The sequence below is a fragment of the Fukomys damarensis genome, unplaced genomic scaffold (assembly GCF_012274545.1).
Source record: "Fukomys damarensis isolate Sample0158 unplaced genomic scaffold, DMR_v1.0_HiC HiC_scaffold_18, whole genome shotgun sequence".
Taxonomy (NCBI): Eukaryota; Metazoa; Chordata; class Mammalia; order Rodentia; family Bathyergidae; genus Fukomys; species Fukomys damarensis.
In genome coordinates this window covers 54,050,162-54,069,829 of record NW_022900930.1, presented here as the reverse complement: position 1 = coordinate 54,069,829, position 19,668 = coordinate 54,050,162, and the positions used below count along the sequence as shown (strand labels likewise).

The 19,668-nt window shown below is 52.9% G+C and overlaps 1 protein-coding gene across 9 annotated transcripts in view; it reads left to right on the top strand.

Annotated features, from left to right (window-relative positions):
• Dlgap2 (DLG associated protein 2) overlaps positions 1–19,668 on the top strand; it is a 437,601-nt gene that overhangs the window by 412,091 nt on the left and 5,842 nt on the right. For 8 of the 9 annotated variants that reach the window (XM_010620360.3, XM_010620357.3, XM_010620362.2 and 5 more), the window contains 5 exons: positions 1,045–1,391; positions 2,050–2,091; positions 7,115–7,200; positions 8,490–8,905; positions 17,448–17,539. In XM_010620360.3, the coding sequence (XP_010618662.1) occupies positions 1,045–1,391; positions 2,050–2,091; positions 7,115–7,200; positions 8,490–8,905; positions 17,448–17,539 (983 nt within the window). The remainder of the gene's footprint in view (positions 1–1,044; positions 1,392–2,049; positions 2,092–7,114; positions 7,201–8,489; positions 8,906–17,447; positions 17,540–19,668) is intronic. The other variant, XM_010620359.3, reaches the window with a different exon arrangement.

Genomic DNA, 19,668 nt, shown 5'->3' with positions numbered 1-19,668 from the left:
CCCCACAAGTGCCCCGTGGTCCAGGCAAACAGAGCACATCCATGTCTCCGGCTTCACAGAGGTCAGGTCTTTTTCTTAGGATGAATCATCACAGCAAGAGAGATGCCATTCTCCCAGAGAAGCCAGTGTGGAAAACCCACACTGCCTAGACAGACGGAGGTGCATTGTGCCGCCTTGCTGCAGCGTTGAGGCCTGCAGCCGGGGAAGGGTCCCACACTCTCTCTCGCACAGAGCCCTTCACTTTCTTCTGAAGGCAGAGAATTCTACCATCCATCACCAGCTCAAGTGGGGGCGCTGTGCAGGTCCAGCAGATGCCATTGAGGAGCTTCAGGCTTTCGGCCCCATACAGAGTCCTGCCTGTGCCCTGACAGCTGGGCTACAGCCAGGAGGCCAGGCACTTGCTTCAGACCAGAGGGGAAGCGGGAGGTGGCAGGGACAGCAGGTGACAGCAGGGACAGCAGCCTCAGTCCAGGAAGAGCTTGTGCATCTCTTCCTGGTGAACCCACACCTGTGCTGGTGAGGCCAAACTCACAGAGAGTAGATAACTTTCTGATACTGGGTGTTTTGCTGTTGGAAAAATGGCAGCTAGTCATTACAAAGATTTTTAGAAAATGCACATAAGCCAGAGAAAACTGGCAACACTGTCACCAAACAGTAATGGGATGAATGTCTTGTGGAACTGCCTTCTTCCCCATGCACCTACCACCCTTCATCTCTGTGGTTTAGGGTCCTGCCCACTTCTTTTTATTGTTTTAAAAGTGAGCATTTCTGATAATTCTGTGAGCTGCATAGTCAGAGACACAGGCCTTCTCTCCTGTCCAGGCTGTGCAATGCGTGCTTGTGTCTCTGCTGCTGGAGTGTGAGGTGTTCTGTAACTTTTCTCTGCTGCAGATGCACCTGTGTCAATGCCTCTAGGAACCTGCTGCTCCTGTCCTGCAGCGTTTTCTCGGGCTGAATGGACTTGCTGGCTGGGCCCTGGGTAGAGCGAGCAGCTATAGACCAGAGGCACAGTGAGGCCACACTGACCGGACTCTTCTTTTGCAGCTGTCCCCTACACCAACTACAAGAAGACACCACCCCCGGTGCCTCCTCGGACCACCTCGAAGCCCCTCATCTCAGTGACAGCCCAGAGCAGCACGGAGTCCACCCAGGATGCCTACCAGGACAGCCGCGCTCAGAGGATGTCCCCATGGCCACAGGATGGCCGTGGCCTCTACAACTCCACGGACAGTCTGGACAGCAACAAGGCCATGAACCTCGCCCTGGAGACAGCAGCGGCCCAGCACCATGCAGACAGCCAGGGCGGCTCCACGAGGCCCGGCGACAAGGCCATCCTGACGTCCAAGGCCGAGGAGCTGCTCAAGAGCCGTTGTTCCTCCATCGGGGTGCAGGTAGCTTCCTGTGCTGTGCCTGGTGTCACACATAGTGTATAGCGTAGCTCAGGGACAGGACGTACCCTGAATCACGGGACCCCACAGGCAGCTGCAGCCGGAGCCAGCCCTGTACCCAGCCCGCAGGAGCCTCCCTGGGCATTTACCAGTGTCTGTAGCCACTAAGCAGCATGATGTGTCAGAGGGCAACTTCCTGTGGAAGTTCCCTGGAGAGCACCAGGAAGGAGCTGTCCTGCGTCAGAGCCGAGGGCGCCCGTGCGGGCAGGCAGCAGCACCTGGGTGGTGGCTTCATAGCTCTGGGGGTGACTGCATCCAGCTGGGGCCCAGTGCACCCTCCTGGGGGGACAGCGCAGGTGCACAGGCTCTGTCTGCTGAAAGGGCGTGGGGCGTACACCATCCCAATCGGCAGAAGCATCTGGGTGCATCCCTGTGATGTCCCCTCAGCCTGCAGTGGACATGGCTTAGTCCTCTGTTCAGTGCAAGTCCTGCAGCCCTTAAACACCAGGTGTCTGGTAGCCCCACGCTGCGCCCCCGGGAGAGAAGTGTGTGGAGCATGGTGAGAGCCACATGGCTCTGGCACCAGGCCAGTCAGGTGGGGACGAGAAGCCAGCAACAGGCGAGCCAGGTCCCCACACTGTGGCTTCATTGTTTTGTTTAGGATTCTGAATTCCCCGACCTTCAGCCATACCCAAGGTCAGATGTAAGTACTGAACGCCTCCAAGCCACGTCCGCATGACTCATTCTTGGGATCTTCATAAACTGCTCTTGTCACTCTGTGTCCTGGCTCTATGTGCCAGGTACCATGCTGGGCCCCCACTGTACCCACCCTGGTGTCCCGAGGATGTGAGTGCCCCCGCCTAAGGAGGACAAGAGCTCAGCAGTGCCCACCCCGCAGCTCAGGCCTGGCCGGAAAGCAGGCTGCAGTCCCTGTGTGCAGCAAAGGCCTGAGGTCCACTGATCTCACACCCTGCCTGCTCTGCTGCCCAAAGGGCCCTCCATGACCCAGGCTGCACCCTGGGAGAGTGTTCCCTCCCAAGTATGCAGTCATTGGTCGTACCTGGGTAATGGGCCTGACTGCAGGTGGTCCTGTACTAGGGCTGCTCTGGGCGGCACTGTCCTGTCATCAGCCCAGCCTTCCCCGCCGGCCCAGCCTCTGCCTCTTGGCACCCACACACCTAGCACAGTGCCTGGCACATAGCAAGCGCTCAGTCAGTGTTGGATTTGTGAGTGGACGGTCATTGTGGGAGGGGCAGGAAGGGCGGGGGGACCATGTTCAGTGGAAAGGACACGACATGCAAGTTTGTGAGCTCACCATGCCCAGCAGAGAGCAGTTGGGAAGTTAAAAGGAAAACAGCCAAAAGTGGAAGAGTGGTGCAACTTGGAGCAACCCAAGAGGAAAGAACAGAGAAACGGTGCAGACCCTAAGGCAGGCAGGAGGGTGACACTGACACAGGGCAAAGGGACAGAGGCATAGAGTGGGGCTCAGCAGACAGATGGCTCCCAGCCCCATCACCAGGTCCCTCTCACGGATGTGTGCCTGTAAGGACCAGGGCCCAAGTGTTGATGTGCTGATCTGGGTGGGGAAACTGAGGACCGGGGAGGGTAGGTGACTTGCCTGAGGGTGCACAGCCCAGGGTGCCAAGCCCTGGTGGAAGCCGGGGTGGCACCTTCTGGCCCTGACTCTGCCCTGCTTTGTGGAGAGGAGAGGAAGGCTGCCCTGGACCTGAGGCCCTGCTCTGGTCAGTCCAGTGCCGCTTCTAGCTCCAGCAGCATGCGCTGGGGAGGCGTAGGCACAGTTCACTCAGCTGCAGATGGTGTGCCTCCCACACACGGTCCTTGCTGCCATGCACACCCTGTGTGACTGCAAGCCCTTGGGAACACCCAGCTGGCAGAGCTCCCGCAGGCCCCAGGGTGTCACACACCACTTCCCCAGGACTGTAGCTCAGGCCTGAGCTGAGCCTGCTGGGCTGCATCCATCATGGAGCCCAAGAGGCTGACCTCAGCCCATACCTCCTGTGCCCAACCTCCCTCTGCCCAGCTTACCTGGGGCACTCACTGGAGGTTCCCATCCCCGAAAGCTGGGCCAGAATCCACCCAGACTCAGAACCTGCAGGCCAAAACACACTCCCAGGGAGCAGCTGGGCATGGAGCCCGGCAGGATGAGGAAAGCGTTGGTTCACAGTACCCTGGCCAAGAGTCCACAGGCCGGCCCTCCTTCCGCTTGTCCCTGATAGTCCGCGGGGTCTCTTCTGGGTGCGTGTGTAAAGCTGGCCAGGTGCACCACACAGAAACCCTGCCCACCTCTGCAGTGGGACAGCCACCACACATCTGTCCAGGCCCACGGGACGAAGGGACAGCTGCAGACACCCTAGGATGCTCCCATAGAGCATCCTGCATGGTGGAGCACAATGCCTCCCAGCCGTCATTGCTGCCCCTAGGCAGAGGCCGTGAGTCCCGCTGACAGTGGCTGACAGTGGGTCCCCAAGGGAAACAACAACGTTGGCATCAAAGGCATATGGCCCCTGAAGGAAAGACTTCAGACTCCACAAACCACTTTCTCCGGCCAACATCCCAGACTCGATCTGAGGAGCCAGGCACAGTGCACATCCCTACCTCAGACACGCAGCCAGCCTGGTCTGCGTGCAAGGTGGGAGCAGAGTATAGGAGGCTGCCTCACTGCAGGTCGTGCCTATCAGTACAGCCCTGAGTGTACACGCACACGCAAACGCAAACACACATGCAGAGGACCAGGTGCCACGCCAGCTGCGCCAAACTCCCGTTCTCACACAGAGCACAGGTGCCGGTGTCCTCTTCTCCATGGTTCCGGCTCAGCTAATCCCCAACTTCGCTCAGAGCTGGGCTTAGTGGCCCTCGAGGTCCCTGTGGGGCACCTAGCAGTCACCTGTGATTGCTTGTGTCTGTGTCTTTCCTCCCTGTTCTCCAGGGAGCCCCTCAGATACAACACTGGCTTCCAAACCAGTTTACCAGCAGTGAGCTTGCTGATTCCTCTCCAGAACTGTCTCCACTCAGAGAATCTGGAAGTGAATATGCACATACAGCTCCCAGAACATTCCCATTTCCTCACACGTCCAGTCCCCTTCCACCATGCAGAATGCACTCGCCTTACCCTGCACCTGGCTTTCCCAGAGCTCCTCTCCACCCAGCACTCCTGCAGTTGATGCCTGTGCCGTCCTCTGGCCACCACTGCTTTGCTCTGCCTCTGGCCTTGCTGAAAGCTCAGAAGCCCCATTTGTCTTTGGAGAGTTTTATGTGACAGCTGCTGGAAAACTGATAAAAGTAGCTGGTATATTTTTATTTAATACTCATTTATTATCTGATGTCCTGAAAGTTTATATGAAAGGACCAGGAATTAGTATTTGCTGCACACAGACTGCCCTGACTGGGCTTGACCCGATGGCCTTATATCAGTCATGTGGGGGCTCAGTTTTTCCTCACTTCCGGACAAGGATGAGAAGATTCTGCTCGCCTGACAGTTGCAGGCCAGCTTGTAGGAAACGTGACTGGCCCCAGCAGCTGTATTTTTCTCATTCACTATAAAAATAACAAAATTATATTAGAGAAAATTTGAAGACTAACAAAAGGAAGAAAACAATGTCATGTTTTGCTCTTTTCTTCGGGCACTGATGTTGGACAAGTGTCTGTGACTGTTGTGCTTCTGTGTGTCACATGCATCTTGTGACGCCGCTGTTCACAGCACCACTGAGCTGTGCTGTTTACTCACACTCATCAAAGTGTGTTTTGCTCTGAATTTGCTCGCTGTGGCATAAATGACTTTGAGGATTGGTGAGAAAATCCTACTGCACTGGATGTCACCTTCTCCTGCCTTCCTAGCCCATGTCCCCATAATTCCTCCTTCAAACACTGTGCACTGAAGTCCTCACGTGTGCCCAGATGTAGAACCATTTCTCAGGCAGCAGTTCTGGATCCACAAATCCTCTTGACATTGTTTATAAGCATATGCTTGCTTTCATTACAAAATTCTCTAAAGTAAACATGAATTGATTTCACCCATGTCATAAATCTATCAAAACTGGTAATAGCCCAAATTGTAAGAGTGTTCACCTGTGACCCGGCAGCCACATATCATGAGTATGCTCAGAAGTACACACATACATGCAAGTGCAGACACACACTGACAGCAGCATCATTATAGTGGCAAACCTGGAAGGAACCCAGATGTCCCTCCACTGAAGACTGATTTGATACATCAGGTTGTGGTCATGAAACTATTGGGTGGTATGCAGTTAGAACGCAAGACACTGCCTGCCTCCTGGAATGAGCTCCAGACACATTGATTTTCACTATGGTCACGTGTCTTACAAAGCACTAGTTCCCACGCTGCATGGTGAGGAGGAAAGGGAAGTCCTCATGGGCAGTTGAGGCTGTTCCTTGCAGAATGTTCCTCTTGTGGTCAATGTGTGACTCCTTCTAACTGTCAGGCCCAGCTTCTCTGCTGACCTGAGGTCTCTAGCAGAAAGAGAGGCAGCCCCAATCTTCTCTAGGCATGACAGGCCATATGGCCAGGGAGGAAGGCAAGGGCAGGGCTCCGGGTCAGAGAGACCCAGGCAGAAACCCTGGCACGGCCCTTGTGAGCTGAACGCCCTGGGCAAGTCACTCACCTTTGACTCCAGCAAGTGGCAGGTGGGGAGGATGCAGAGGGCACGTGGAACAAACTCCACACTATCCTCGTCCTTCTCCTGTCCTGGGTGGGTCAGGCCTGGCACACAGGCAGCTGTAGGGCACAGGCTGGAACTTCATTTGCTTCATGCTTTGCACCTTCTCCTCCAGGAACTGGTCCCAGTTTAAGAAAAAATGTTTAGGGCTGGGGATTTAGCTCCGTGGTTTGGTGGCCTGCCTTGCAAGCGCAAAGAGCCGAGTTCAATCCCCGGTACCAAAAAAAGAAAAAAGAAAAATGTTTAATCTTAGCTATGGCATTTCAGCTTGGGGTCTGAAGTCCTTTCAGTACAAAAGGTAATATTTTGTGGCAGAAGCCAGGGAAGACGCTTCATGGCTCAGTTAACCTTGGTTTCACAGACTCTTCACACTGGGAACTTTGGGCTGGTTTTGTTTTGTTTACAAGTTTTCTGGGCTAGAATTTACTCATGTGGTGACTTTACACAGCTGATGGACTTGAGAGTGCATTTTGGCCATGAGGGCCCAGCGAGAATTGTCTGGGGTGCCCGGCAGGAGCCTGCTGTGTAGGAACAGGAGAGCCTGCTTCTGGGTTGCTGACGGACGCTTCACTTCCTTCCTTCCTTCCTGTGTCTCTCTGTATGTGGGTGTGGGTGTCAGTATGACTCTCCTAAATTGCTTATTTGTTGTTGTTAGCTGTTTGGTTCATGCTGTACTTCCTCTCTTCACTGTAGGCTGTGATAAGAGCTTTTGAGTCCTATAATAATGCAGCCCAACAAAGCCTATTTTTTGCCTGAGCTGAACTAAGCAGTTTTGTTTGCTTACATTCAAAAGGCTGAAGTGCAGCCTTGAGTTCAAGTAGTTATGTAAAATTTGATGAAACACAATAGTGACATAATTTACACCAATAGGAACTGCATCTTCCTCTCTCCATGATGTTAGAGGGTCAAATGCATTTTGGCATTAATTGTGTAATTAATTACAGCAAATGAACAGCAACAAAAAAATCACAGTCTCTGGCCCCAGTCCCACGTCTCCATTCTAAAGTGAGCTGTTCTGTGTTGAATCAGGTGGAAACAGCTACAGACTCAGACACGGAGAGCCGGGGCCTGCGAGAGTACCACTCCGTCGGGGTACAAGTGGAAGACGAGAAGCGGTAACTAAGGCAGCCCTTCCCTGGCTGGGTGCACCACCCTCAGCTTCCGGGAGGCGTGGCCATCTGTGTCCATGCCCTTAGGCGGCGCCACACATTCAGCTTCTTCGGTTAGACTCCCGAGCGTGGGCTGACGTGTGCCTGCGTCTCATTTCAGCGAGAGAAATCCCACGGCTCTTTCTAGAGTAATCCACCGCTATGAATGCAGCCTGACTGCACCCAGAGTCCAGTCCTTTACTCAGAGGAGGAGGAGGCCGAGGGCAGAGCACAGGCCGGTTCTCACCAGGTGGTGTTGAGAGCCACGGGGGTGGGGGATGAAGCCAGCTCAGGACTCAGCCACTCCACAAGGCCATCTCGCTTCAAAAGCACCGCCTCACCTCACCATGCAGCACAGATTTTCTGTTGCCCCCAGGGTTATTTTGGTAACAAGGGCAGAGTGATTATTCTAACTCGTGTTTGAACAAGTGTAGAATGTCAAGAGTTTAAGCAAGGCATCCCGAGCATCTGTTCGCAGCTGTGGCTCGAAGCTGGGTGACATCCCTCTGAGCAGGGTGATCAGACTCAGATCCTAGGGACATTCAGGGTCCTGCACAGCTGGACGCTCTGCACAGCACTCAATACCCGGGCAGCAGCAGAGGAAGCCACTGGCCACTCTGGACTCAGTAGTGCAGACTAGGGCACAGATGCAGTGACTGGGGTTGCAGACCCATGTGCACACACTAGTCACCACACACCCTGCACACACATACAGACACAGGTACACCACCATCCACACACACACATGCCATCCTTGGGGCACACCAGCTTCTCATCTACCACAGGCAGTCTCTGACAGTGAGATCCTGGGCCCATGGTTCCCGTAGCAGCCACACTGACGGGTGACACTTGAATACGTACAAAGGAAGTGCCCAGGTGTGAATGTAGATCTGTGTATGTTCATGGGAGCTGATGGGGACAGTGTTACCTTGGAGGAGAGGACACTCGGGCCAGGCAGTGGGACCTGGAGGTCACAGGAACTCTGTAGGACGCAGAGTCACCCACACAGCAGAAGCCACACTGGGCACGTTGTACACCAAAGCACAGGGCAGTGGCGTGGATGCTGCAGATGTTTCTGGAAGGAGGGCGGCCACCAAACCCAGGCTCTTGCTGAGTGGTCCGCCACACTGCCATCCTGAGTGGGTGCTCTTAGAACTCAGAGCATGGGAGCTGTGACATCAGCAGAGAGAGTGGGCTCGCTGTGCCCTGTGCTGTGCCTGAGGGAAAGGCCACATCTGTGTGCTTGCTCCCCACAGGCATGGGCGTTTCAAGCGCTCCAACAGCGTCACGGCCGCTGTGCAGGCTGACCTGGAGCTGGAGGGCTTCCCAGGCCACATCACCATGGAGGACAAGGGGCTCCAGTTCGGCTCCTCCTTCCAGCGGCACTCGGAGCCCAGCACGCCAACCCAGTATGGGGCAGTGAGGACTGTGCGGACGCAGGGGCTCTTCAGTTACCGAGAGGACTATCGGACCCAGGTGGACACCTCCAGCCTGCCTGCCCCTGAGCCCTGGCTGGAGTCTGCCCTGGAGCCTGTGGAGACTGGGAGGATGTCCCCGTGCCGCAGGGATGGCTCGTGGTTTCTGAAGCTGCTCCACACGGAGACGAAGCGGATGGAGGGCTGGTGCAAGGAGATGGAGAGGGAAGCGGAGGAGAACGACCTCTCTGAAGAAAGTAAGCGGGCAGGTTCCTTGTGGTGGCCCGGGCACTGGTCCTTCCTCAGCAAGGCAGACAGACACATGACAGTATTGGGGGGGGGTCTCTCCAGTGTCGGAATGAATTCAAATAAACGGGGTTGCAGCTGCCTCCCACCCAGACCCATGAGCAGCACAGACAAAGGGGAGGGAAGCAGCTGGTAAACTGGCATGGGGGAGCTCTGCTTTGGCTCTTGTTAGCTTTATTACGCAGGTTGAATGTGAGATCAGTTATGCTAACTCTGCTCTTCTCGGTAGCATAGTTCATCTTACTTTCTGCTAACCATTTCCCTGAATTCTGACAGTAACTTAATTTGAAGCATTTGCCCCATGTTTATAAAAACCTGCCTTGGCACTGTGCCACAGGAAAGTCTTAGCTAAGCAAAGTCAAGGTTGCCCTAGCACAGCCCAGCCCCTCACCGTGGGCTCAGTGGGACTTTGTGTGTCTCATCAAAGCAGAGAACCCTGTGCAGACCTGGCTCACCCTCTGTGGCTCCTTTCTACTCATCCAGAGGTACTGCAGCTGGTCCCCCAGCTGCTCCAGCTACGTGGTGAAACCCTCCACCAGGACATGGGCTCGGTAGAAAGTGGTGACTGAAGGCTGGGGAGGAAAGGGGGAGGGGCAGGAGAGAAGACCGATGGATTTCCACAGATCAGATTTGTCAGGCCTCAGCCCTTGCAAATGCCTGTCATAGTCTATCCTGATATCTTGTGAACCTGCACCATTCAGGTTACACTCAAAATGTTTCCATTTTCTTTGAATTGCCAACATCTTGACATTAGTCACTGCTGTTACTGTGCCAACTGGGATGCTGTCTCATGAAGCTGAGGACTGAAATCTCCAACAGAGAGAAGGCTAAAAGGGGTGTCTGCTGGGAGCATAAGAAGACAGCTCCTGGCAGCTGGGAGGGTCCTGAAGTGGGGTGCCAGAGTGGACTCTGTCCACGTTTATCCATGAGCAAGCAAAAGGTAGGGACTTGCTCAGTGCCCAGTGGTCACCTATAGCAGTAGCCCCATGGGTTTAGAAGAGCCACTTGGGCCCAGCTTTCCAATGCTGAGTTCGAGGGAAGACCAGTTATGTGGTGTCTTTGAATTCCTGGAAGCCCAGCCACAGCCTACAGGGAGGTGCTGCTTGCTTGGTGCCTTCCTTTCTGCCTGGGGAGTCCTTTTGCTGAGGGTAGAGCCCTAACCACCTGTCCCTGACATCTGTCACTCTCCTGTTGGCCTTCTCTTAGCTTAGATGTCAGGCATGAGTTTAGACTGAGTGAAGGCGTGCACAGCTGTTGTCCTTGGAAGGCAGCTCTCCAGACTCCAGTGTAGCCCCTGTCCCTCGCTGGCTGCCTATCTATGAGCTGAATAGTGAACTGCCTGCTACAGCTGCTGTGTTTATAAACTGAGGAAATACTAGCCTCCTCATCATTTTCCATATAGTACTTGTCATGTGGCTTAATTGAATCGTTTCTCCTCAAGGTTTATAGTTTTTTAAGAGGAGAAGGAGTGGGCCTGGGGTTTAGCTCAGTGGTGCTGCCGCCCATCTCGCAAGGACAAGGTCCTGAGTTTAATCCCCAGTAGCAAAAAATTATAATAAAAAATAAATAAAAAGAGAAGAATGTAGAAAAAAGGAGAAAGTGTAGAAGAAGGGGCAGTATTTGCTGAACACATACTGTGTCCCAGATTTCTTCTGAGTGCTTTACCCAAACCCTCCCATGCTCCCCAATTGTGCAACAGTCAGACATAGATTCTGAGGGAAACAGAGGCCTCAGAATCCAGTGTCTCTTCCCAAAGCGCGAGGTGCAGCAATGAAGCCAGGGGCCATAGTACCCTGGGACAGAAGACGTTTGAAGTCACTGAGTCCCAGTGCTCCCACAGCGGCCTTGCTCTCTGTGTGGCCTCCTCCCCTCTGTGCTCTGATGCTTGTTTCCTCTGTTTTAGAAAACATGTCCACCCCGTCCCTAACCATTGCTTCCTTCTGACCCACTGCAGCTGTGAAAGAAAAGCCCTGGGCTCCTAGAGCATATCTGTGGGTCACCTTGCTGTATCCCTGGGAAACACAGGTGACAGTTGGAGACAATTCCTTCTCACACTAGAATGGAAGGCCTAGCAGTTAGAAGGCTTCAGTGCTGGAATGGTGTCATAATCACCATTTTCTCCCTGGGGCATCTGAGAAAATACAGGAAAGGCTGTGTGCTGCATGCATAGCTTGACTCCCTCAGCTAGAGGACCCAGGTTAGCAGTGAGGTCCCGTCCCTGCAGGTACAAACATGGTGTCTCGCTGAGCATCCGGAAAGTGCAGTTCACAGCAGTGCACAGTGCTTGGAGAACATCTGTGGCTCCCAGTTCTGTTTCCATAATGTGCTTTGTTGGCTGGTTTTAAATATTCAGTCATCTCCTGGACCCTCTCATAATTGTGTACACTCAGCAAGAACCTATTGGACCCTTGCTGTGGGCAGTGAATTGATAGGCAAAGTAATTCCAAAGAAGTAAGCATAGAACCCAAGAATGAGAGAAATAAAACCAGGAGAAACAATGGAAAACATTGATGAAATGAGAAAAGTGCCAAAAAATGCCTTATGAAGGCAAAATCTAGCTGGGTATGGTGGCTCCCAGAACTCTAGAAGGCTAACACAGGAGGATTACAAGTCTGAGCCCACCCTGGTCAACTTAACAAGATCCTGTCTCAAAATAAAAAGTGACAAGGACCAGAGGTGTAGCTCACGGTGTAGGCTCTGGGTTTCATCCCCGTACCCTCCCCACAGAGAGAAGGTCAGAGTCCCAGAGATGCTTCCATCTGGGAGAAGCCCAGAGGCTTCGTGGATGGGCAGCTTTGCTCTGGGCCTGGAAGGATGGCTGCCTTTGGTCAAGCAGGATGGGGGGTGAAGGACGAGGTGCAGGGCAGGGAGCAGGAGCCGTCGTCTCTTGAGACGCTGGCTCCCCTTCTCTCAGGCCCGTGTGGCTGCCTTGCTGCACACTGTGGCCCAGTGTTTCCCAAAGGACAGAGCTGCCTTCCACCTTCTGGAAGGTTCCAGGCTCCTAGAAGGCAGGGAAGAGGTTGATGCCTTCACCACACTGTGGCCTGGCAGGGTCAGAAGGGGAGCAGGAAGAGCAGCTCCTGGGCCCCCACAGACGGAGCTGGATGACCCCACTCACAGCCTGCTCCACAGCCTCGGTGCAAGCGCACCCTGTGAGCCTCGAGCATAGAGGACAGACAGACACACTTGATGTCACGAGGTTTCTGGATCTCCCAAGTCAGGGAGGAGATGCCCATTCTCCCCCAGCTGCAGGAAACCAGCACAGTGTCCCCCAGGTCCAGGTGCTTCTCTCGCAGTGCTTAAAGGTCAGGGGCCTCCACTTCAGGCTCTGACTTCAGCACCAGATGGAGTCATTAGTCCCTGCACTTTTTAAATAAAGATGAAATTAAATGACTCGTTAGGGCAAACTCTAAGCTCTGAATATTGAAATATCCATTGCATGAATTTTTGCCCAAATGATGACTTCATAATCACAGTGCAGTGGACTGATGGCATCAGGATTCTTTCAGTCCTCTGGTTAACAGGAACTGTCACAAGCCCAACCCCGCCAGCACACACACACACACACACACACACACACACACACACACACACACGTGCTTGGTGAGGGTTATGGTTCTCAAATTAACTGTGAAAGCCGAAGGAGAGATGGCATAGAGTGGAACCATGCAGCAACCAAGCCATCTGGAACTGTGGAGAGCAGACCCTGGCCTGGTGCGGGGGTCTTAGAGGACCCCAGCAGGGGGTGCCTGCGGACAGGCCTTTGAAGGGTTGAGGAGCTCCTGGCAGGCTCTGCTGCTCCCAGCCAGCCCCCAAGACTGCAGCTCTCCTGACCAGACACTGAGGAGCCTCGTGCTCACCCACGCCCTCCTTTTCAGACCACAGGAGTGGAGAGCACAGTGTCTCGAGTCGCACAAATCTCAGGCCGCCTGCACAAGAATACATAATCATCTGGACAGGGTGCTAGGGCAGTGGGCATCCCCCTGGGCAGAGTGGAGACAAAGGCCCAGGATGGCCTTGGGAAGAAACAGAACCCACCTTCAACAAAGAATGAGGAGGAGGTGGCCAAAGACAAACTGTACCTCAGCTCCAGCCGTCTGAAGTCCCCATTCCTGGGGAGAAAGCAGAAGGGCCTTGACCTTCGCTGTGTGCACATTGGCAGCTGCCAGCCGCTTCTGTTAGGAGCCAGGCCACAGTGGTATCCCTGCGTAGCTGGGAACGCACCCATATTGAGGTGCCAGAGACTCCTCAGCAGCTGGGTGGCCACTGGGACGTGTCGGCCGAGGAGCCAGCAGGGCGGGGCCACACCCGCACTGAACAACCGTTTCAGACTGCAAACACCACGTCTGCTTCGCATGTAAGAACCGTGGGAACGTTTTCCCGGTACTTTGAAGCAAATTTGCATGGGATCGGAAATTACAGAAGATGCATGAAAAATAAAAGAGCCAAGTAGGTTAATCAAATTTCTTTGTACATCAAAGGCAAGAGTCACATCAGATTCTTTGTAAATTTGCATTCTGATGAGCATTAGTCCTTATCTCTGCTTTTGAGAGGAAAAATGTCTAAACTATGACAAAATTAGGGAAGTATAGTAGAAAAAAATAAATTGAATTTTCACTTCAGATTCCCTGCAATTATAGGAAGCTGTTTACAGTATAGGTATCAGATGCAATCATTCCTATTGGATGAGCAGCAAAGTCCTCCTGCCATTAGCAGTCACATCGTTGGCTACTGTGACATTTGTATCTCTTCCAGTGATATTCAGTTCATGCCTTTATAACTCCACTGCCTTAAATCATATGGAGATTGGGCCATCTATGCAGAAGATTCCAAATGGGCATACTTTCTATTACTATTTCAGCAGAATCCCATTTTAAGAGGAATATGAAAATCACAAAGCTTAAAATTTTACAAAAAACATTGAATTTTTAATTATAGTTTGAAGAGATGGACTCAGTAAAGCCAGTGCATTTATTCACCACACCTGTAGGTCTACAGTGACAACTTGATCAAATCAGGCCCCATCTCAGGATTTTCAATGACTTGCAAGACAGAATGCAGGAGAAACAGACTCTGTCTTCTGAAAGGAAAGCTGTCCCTCCCCAGCACCGGTCTGGCCAGGACCTCAAAGCCAGTTCCTTCTGGGGTTGGTGTCTGTGAAGGGGAACGCGCTTCTCTCCCCAACCACGATGCTCCAAGCCCCGCCTACCTGTGCCTTCCCAGTCTCTGGACTCCAGCCTCTGTCCTTTCACCGCACACTAATCTGGAATCTCTACCACTTCATCCTGCAAATGCTGAACAGCCGTAATCTGAAAACCCCAAATCCAAAATGCTCCAATCTGCAAGCATTTTGAGCCCTGACATGATGTCTGCCACAAGTAGAAAATTCTGGCCCTGACCTCATGTGACTGGCATGCCAAAAGTATTATGAGAAATATCCTGAAGCTAAGTGTCTTAGGCATCCATGAAACATGCTTAAATTCTGTGACATGGGCTCTGTCCCTAAGATCTCTTGCTATGTCTTAGTCACTTTCCAACTCACTAGGACAAAATGCCTGATGCCCGGAATTTAGAAGAGAAAAAGCTTATTTTGGCTCACACTTCACTCTGCTGGTTCCAAAGCAGGACACGTGGGGCCTAGTGGGCCGGAGTCTGAGGAGAGGAAGGGAAGAGCCGAAGGGAGATACACCTGTCAGCTCACATTGTGATGCCTGCCTCTTCCCACCAACCCCACTTCCTACAGCAAATCAGCTATGATGCCCCTATAATCCAGTCACCCACCCAAGGTCCTGCCTAGGAGTACATGCATCTTTAAGGGAGCATCTAGATGTAAATCCATGCAGCTATCCTGAAATATGAAAAAAAAAAACCTAAAACCCTTCTGTCCCAAGCATTGTAGAAAAGGGATGCTCAGCCTGGACCATCTCCAGGAGCTTCCTGTGTCTTCCCCATCCATCCCTTCCCACTGCTTCAGGTCTGGCTGCAGATCAGACCAGAGGGGGTAGGAGCAGCACCCCCCACCCTGTGCACACAATGGATTTGTACGAGGCACCAGGGCCTAGGGATCAAGACCTATAACTTCCTGCCTATCTAAGACTAGAAGATGCTTAAGTGTGGTCTTAACATGCTCACTTTTATTCAAGGCTACTATTGTTCTTTTACTCTTTCCCATATCCCAGAATGGGTCCATATCAGGAAGTCGCCTCTTGGGGGTGATGGTGACTTTGAGATTAGACTGGATGAGGGGGAAGGTGCTGGCCATAGCTCACCTGCAGGTGACTCAGTAAAGACTACAAGCACACAGGCAATGCTAACTGCTGATTCTGAGAGTCCAAGTGTTTTCTGTATGTTTCTTTCAGATCATCTGTATGTGTGAAATTTTCTATAGTAAAACTTTGAAGAATAAATATCTACAGAAAAGAAAATACAGACATGAAAAGTGTTTAAATCAATGTCCTACCTAAGATAAAATTTCAAGATCATATCATATATAACACCAGTGTTATGGTTTATAACTAGATGTCCCCGCAAAGCCTCTTGTGCTCACAAGTGGGGCTTTGGGGAGTGGCTGGATCATGGGCGTATGATACTGGATTAATCCATTGATTGGTTTAGCCTGGTTCTGGGTATGGATGATGAATTTACTAAAGAGGGAAGGCCCACCTTGCATGTAGGTGGCACCAACCAAATAGGCTTGTAGCCTGGGTAGAATATGAAGGAATAGGGAGGCTCACTGCTTCCTGCCTTCTGCCTGCTCTACCATGGACTGTTTCTCCTCTGTAATGCCCCTCTGCTGTGCTGTCCTACTTTAGCACCAGCTGACTATAGATGAAACCTCTAAAATCTGTAAGCCAAAATAACCTTTCCTCCTTTAACTTTGAATGTCAGGTATTTTGTCCCAGCAATGAGAAAATAACTAAGACACCAGGCCCATGCATTTTTTAAAGAGTGATGTACTACCCACATTGGTTTATGATTGATTTCTGGAATATCATTTTCAATACCTCATGGCGTTTTGTCATAGTGAACTCCTTTCTGATCATCCATTGTGATTCTTTTTCCCCTAAAATTGAGCTAAGAAGAAAGAATATGGCAACAGTGGTGGTTGGGCCCCTTTGATATCAGGATCTGATGATACGTCTACTGCACAGCAAATGTCTCCCAAGTAGTTGGTGTTAAAATCATTGATGTTTGGAGGAACAGCCAGCGTGGAAAGAAGCTAAGGCAATTGGACTTCAGTTCCAGCCTTGGGATGACTGTTGTTCTGTGATTGTCAAGTGTGCCCCATGGGCCACCAGGAGCATCACCTGGACACAGGAGAGTTGTGGTCTCAGCTCACCCAGGCCTGCCAGGCAGGCACCACAGACCCCCAGGGTCCTGGAGCACCAATCACTTCCACTTCTCCAGATGGAACCTCCCTCCCAAGCATGAGCGTTCCACCTTGATTGAGCACCGTGGTGTGGATCTCTTACCTCAGCTTTTCCTTGGAACAGATCGAAGAATACCACCCCCATTCCCACTGGTCACTCTCCCTGAACACGCAGAGTGGGGCTTGCCAAGTCTTTCCTCCAGCAGGGACTGGGAGAGCAGGCAGAACCAGCAACTTAGCAGCACTTTCAGTGCTTGGTGCAGGGTATAGGTGTGTTCAGCAAGCCACCTGGAGGGAGTGTGTGACCCCCAGGCCAGTGGAGAGGTGAAGGATGCCCCGTGGACAGGCACCTCACAAAGTCCCCATGCTGGAAGGTGTCTCTGCAGCGCCCCCATCAGGCAGACCAAGGCCCAATGAGCTACTGTGCTTGTGACACCCTGCCCTGTGGTCAGCTTCCCGCCTCAGGGTGGCCAGGGACAGAGAAGCCAGACAAGTGTGTTTTGCGGCTGTGGAGTCCCCTGCAAGGCACCCAGGACATGGCCTGGCAGAGAGAAAAGGTTGGTGGGAAGGAGGAATCCCATCAATCCCCAGGTGGCTGTAGTCACCACAGTACCTTCTCCAGAACAGGGTTGTGTTCACACAAGACCAAACAAGGGGTGAGAGGTAGGGAAGGGGGACAGTGGAATAGGGGTGCTGGGAACAGAGGTGTGGCTGTCTCCCACATTTACTTGTCCAGTGCAAGTTGAGAAGTATCTACCTTCTTAAAATCTCTTGAACCCTGTGCACGAGTAAAGACACGTCAGGGTGACTTCCTGTGTCTTCTCTTTCTGCATCATCTCGTAACAGTGCCTGGGACAGTTGTCCACTCTCACTAAAGATTCTTTCATTGAGTCAGGGAAAGAAGAGACAGCAGTACCCTTTCTCTAAACTCAGGGCTTAATATCTTCGTGGAGTTTGCTGACCTCACGGAATCCATGAATCTCCAGGGTGCCCAGGAGTTTATCCCACACCCAGCAATGCCAGTCCTTGAGGCAGAGTACTAGAGCAGTCCTGGCCACTCCCTGAGGTGGAGCCCTTCTGCTCCTATCCCCAGCTGCCCGGCTGACCTTTCCTATCCCCCACAGTTCTCGGGAAGATCCGGAGTGCCGTGGGGAGTGCCCAGCTGCTCATGTCCCAGAAGTTCCAGCAGTTCTATTGGCTCTGCCAGCAGAACATGGTGAGTCACCTGGCAGCTTCCTAGTGGGTGAAGCTCACCCTGCCCATGCTCAGGCTGCTCCTGGGCTAAAGCACTGCTCACCGCAGACAATGAGGGAGCTCATGAGAGAGGACGCAGCCCAGCCTTGGGTCCCCACAGCCCAGGTCCCAGGTGCACACACCCAGACCCTGGCTTCTGCTTGCAGCTAGCGCTAGGCTGCAAAGTGTGTGTTTGTTGCTGGTAGGGACCAGGAGTCCTGGCGGTGGCAAAGCCTGGTCTTTTCTGCGGGGTTTCTTCAGAAGACCTCAGGAGAAGCTGGGAAGTTAATCACTCCTGTGGCCAAGATCACTGACGAAGAAAATTATCTGAGGAGGCCATCGAATAGAGACGTACAGATGCACATGTGTAAAGAGGTAGAGACACCAGAAATGGCTCAGCTCTCGTGTTGCACAGTCAGGATGGAGATGAATACACTGTGAGCTAGATTTGTGAATGCACCTGGCCTTGCGCCTGGCTTCTCCTGACTGGCAAGGGGAGGAGCCACCCACAGGTGTCTGTGCTCACGTGTGCACGCTCATCCACAGACACCGACAGGTGTCACACACTCGTACACACACCTGTACATGCAGTATGCTCTTCTTTCTCACTGCGGGAAGCATCTATGTAATTCTGTGCACCCCAGCTATGTGGTGTCCGTGCCCTGATTTTTCAAACCCAGCTTTCCAGTGGATGCAGACTTCTCTCTGTAGCCCGTGCAGGGGCGCAGAAGGTGCTCCACCTGCTTCTGTCTGCATCTTGCAGAGATGCTGAGCACACATGACAGCCTTGTGCACCAGCCAGGCACAGGTGCCCCAGAGCAGCACTGCTCCCTTCGTGAGGGTGTCGGAAACGTACTTTCTGCAGTGCTTTCCTCTCTTCTCTTTGGCCACTAGTCAGCACCAGATGTAGAGTGCCAACTTGTCACCTTGGGCGTAAAGCTTACTGACGTTTAGAAGGGGGCCAGCCAGACGGGCGCCATGGCTCAGTGGCAGAGCATTTGCCTAGTGTATGCCTGGCCCTGGGAATGGGTTCAGTTCCCAGCACCAAATGGCATCGGGATGTTTTTGCGACCTCAGAAAAACAGGCAGTGGATAAATGTTTGGTTGCCACACTTGCTGTCCATGCTCCTGAGTCCCCTCCCCACCAGGTGCTCAGGGTCGTGACAGTCACCTTGGCGGTGCAGTCGGGACATGTGGTGCTGAGCCCTGGACAGTGCTCATCTCCTGGCCCAGAGCAGCTGCTGTGGGGCTTGGAATGATTCCTCCTCCTAATATCGTGGATGCCTCTGATCTGCCTTGGCGGCTTCCTTTCCTTTCCATTTTTACTCAGTGTTAGTACAAATGAGCCCTGAGACTCTTGGGAGGTGGGAGGTCTGAGCCAGCCTGGCAGCAGAGACCTGCCACAGACAGACATGAGAGCTTTGTCACGCGTGGTCCCCAGCTGTAGGAACATAGCTGGGGGCTGGAAGTGTGAGGCAAGGAACAGTCCTAGAAGATGCAGACCGGGTCCTGAGGGTGAAGCTCGCAGGCAGGCATTCTCCAGATGAGGCTGGGTGGGGCCCTCACTGGGTGACCACAGTGCCATGTTCCCAGGAGTCCCCTGCTCTGAGCATCTTGTGCATATGAGAGAGCGGAACAGCGCTGCCCACTCTTAAACCTCCATCAGGACAGCAGCTGGCGAGATTTCCCCTGTTCTGTGGGCTCTTTACTCCACTGCTTCCTTGTGGTGCAGAAGCTTTTCGGTTTGGTGCAGTCCCAGTTGTGGACTCTTGCTGTTACTGTCACCAGGGTCCTATTCCGGAAGTCCTTGCCTGTGCCTCTGGCTTCAAATGTTTCCCCTGTGTTGACTTCCACCCTTTCCAAAGTCGGCTCTCTAGCTAGGTCTTTGATCCATTTGATGTGATCTCGGCACAGGCTGACAGAGATACCTTAGTCCAGTGTGTGGAGGTCCATGCTGCAGCGCTGCTGGTTAGAGGCTGCCTCTGCCCAGCCTTGCCTTTGGCCTGTCTTCTCATGCAAATACTTGGTGAGGCCGCCCCCTAGGGGTCCAGAGGAGAACAGGCTCAGCTCCACCAGGAGGAAGCTGCTCTAGCTCTCTCCCTTTGGTGAGGG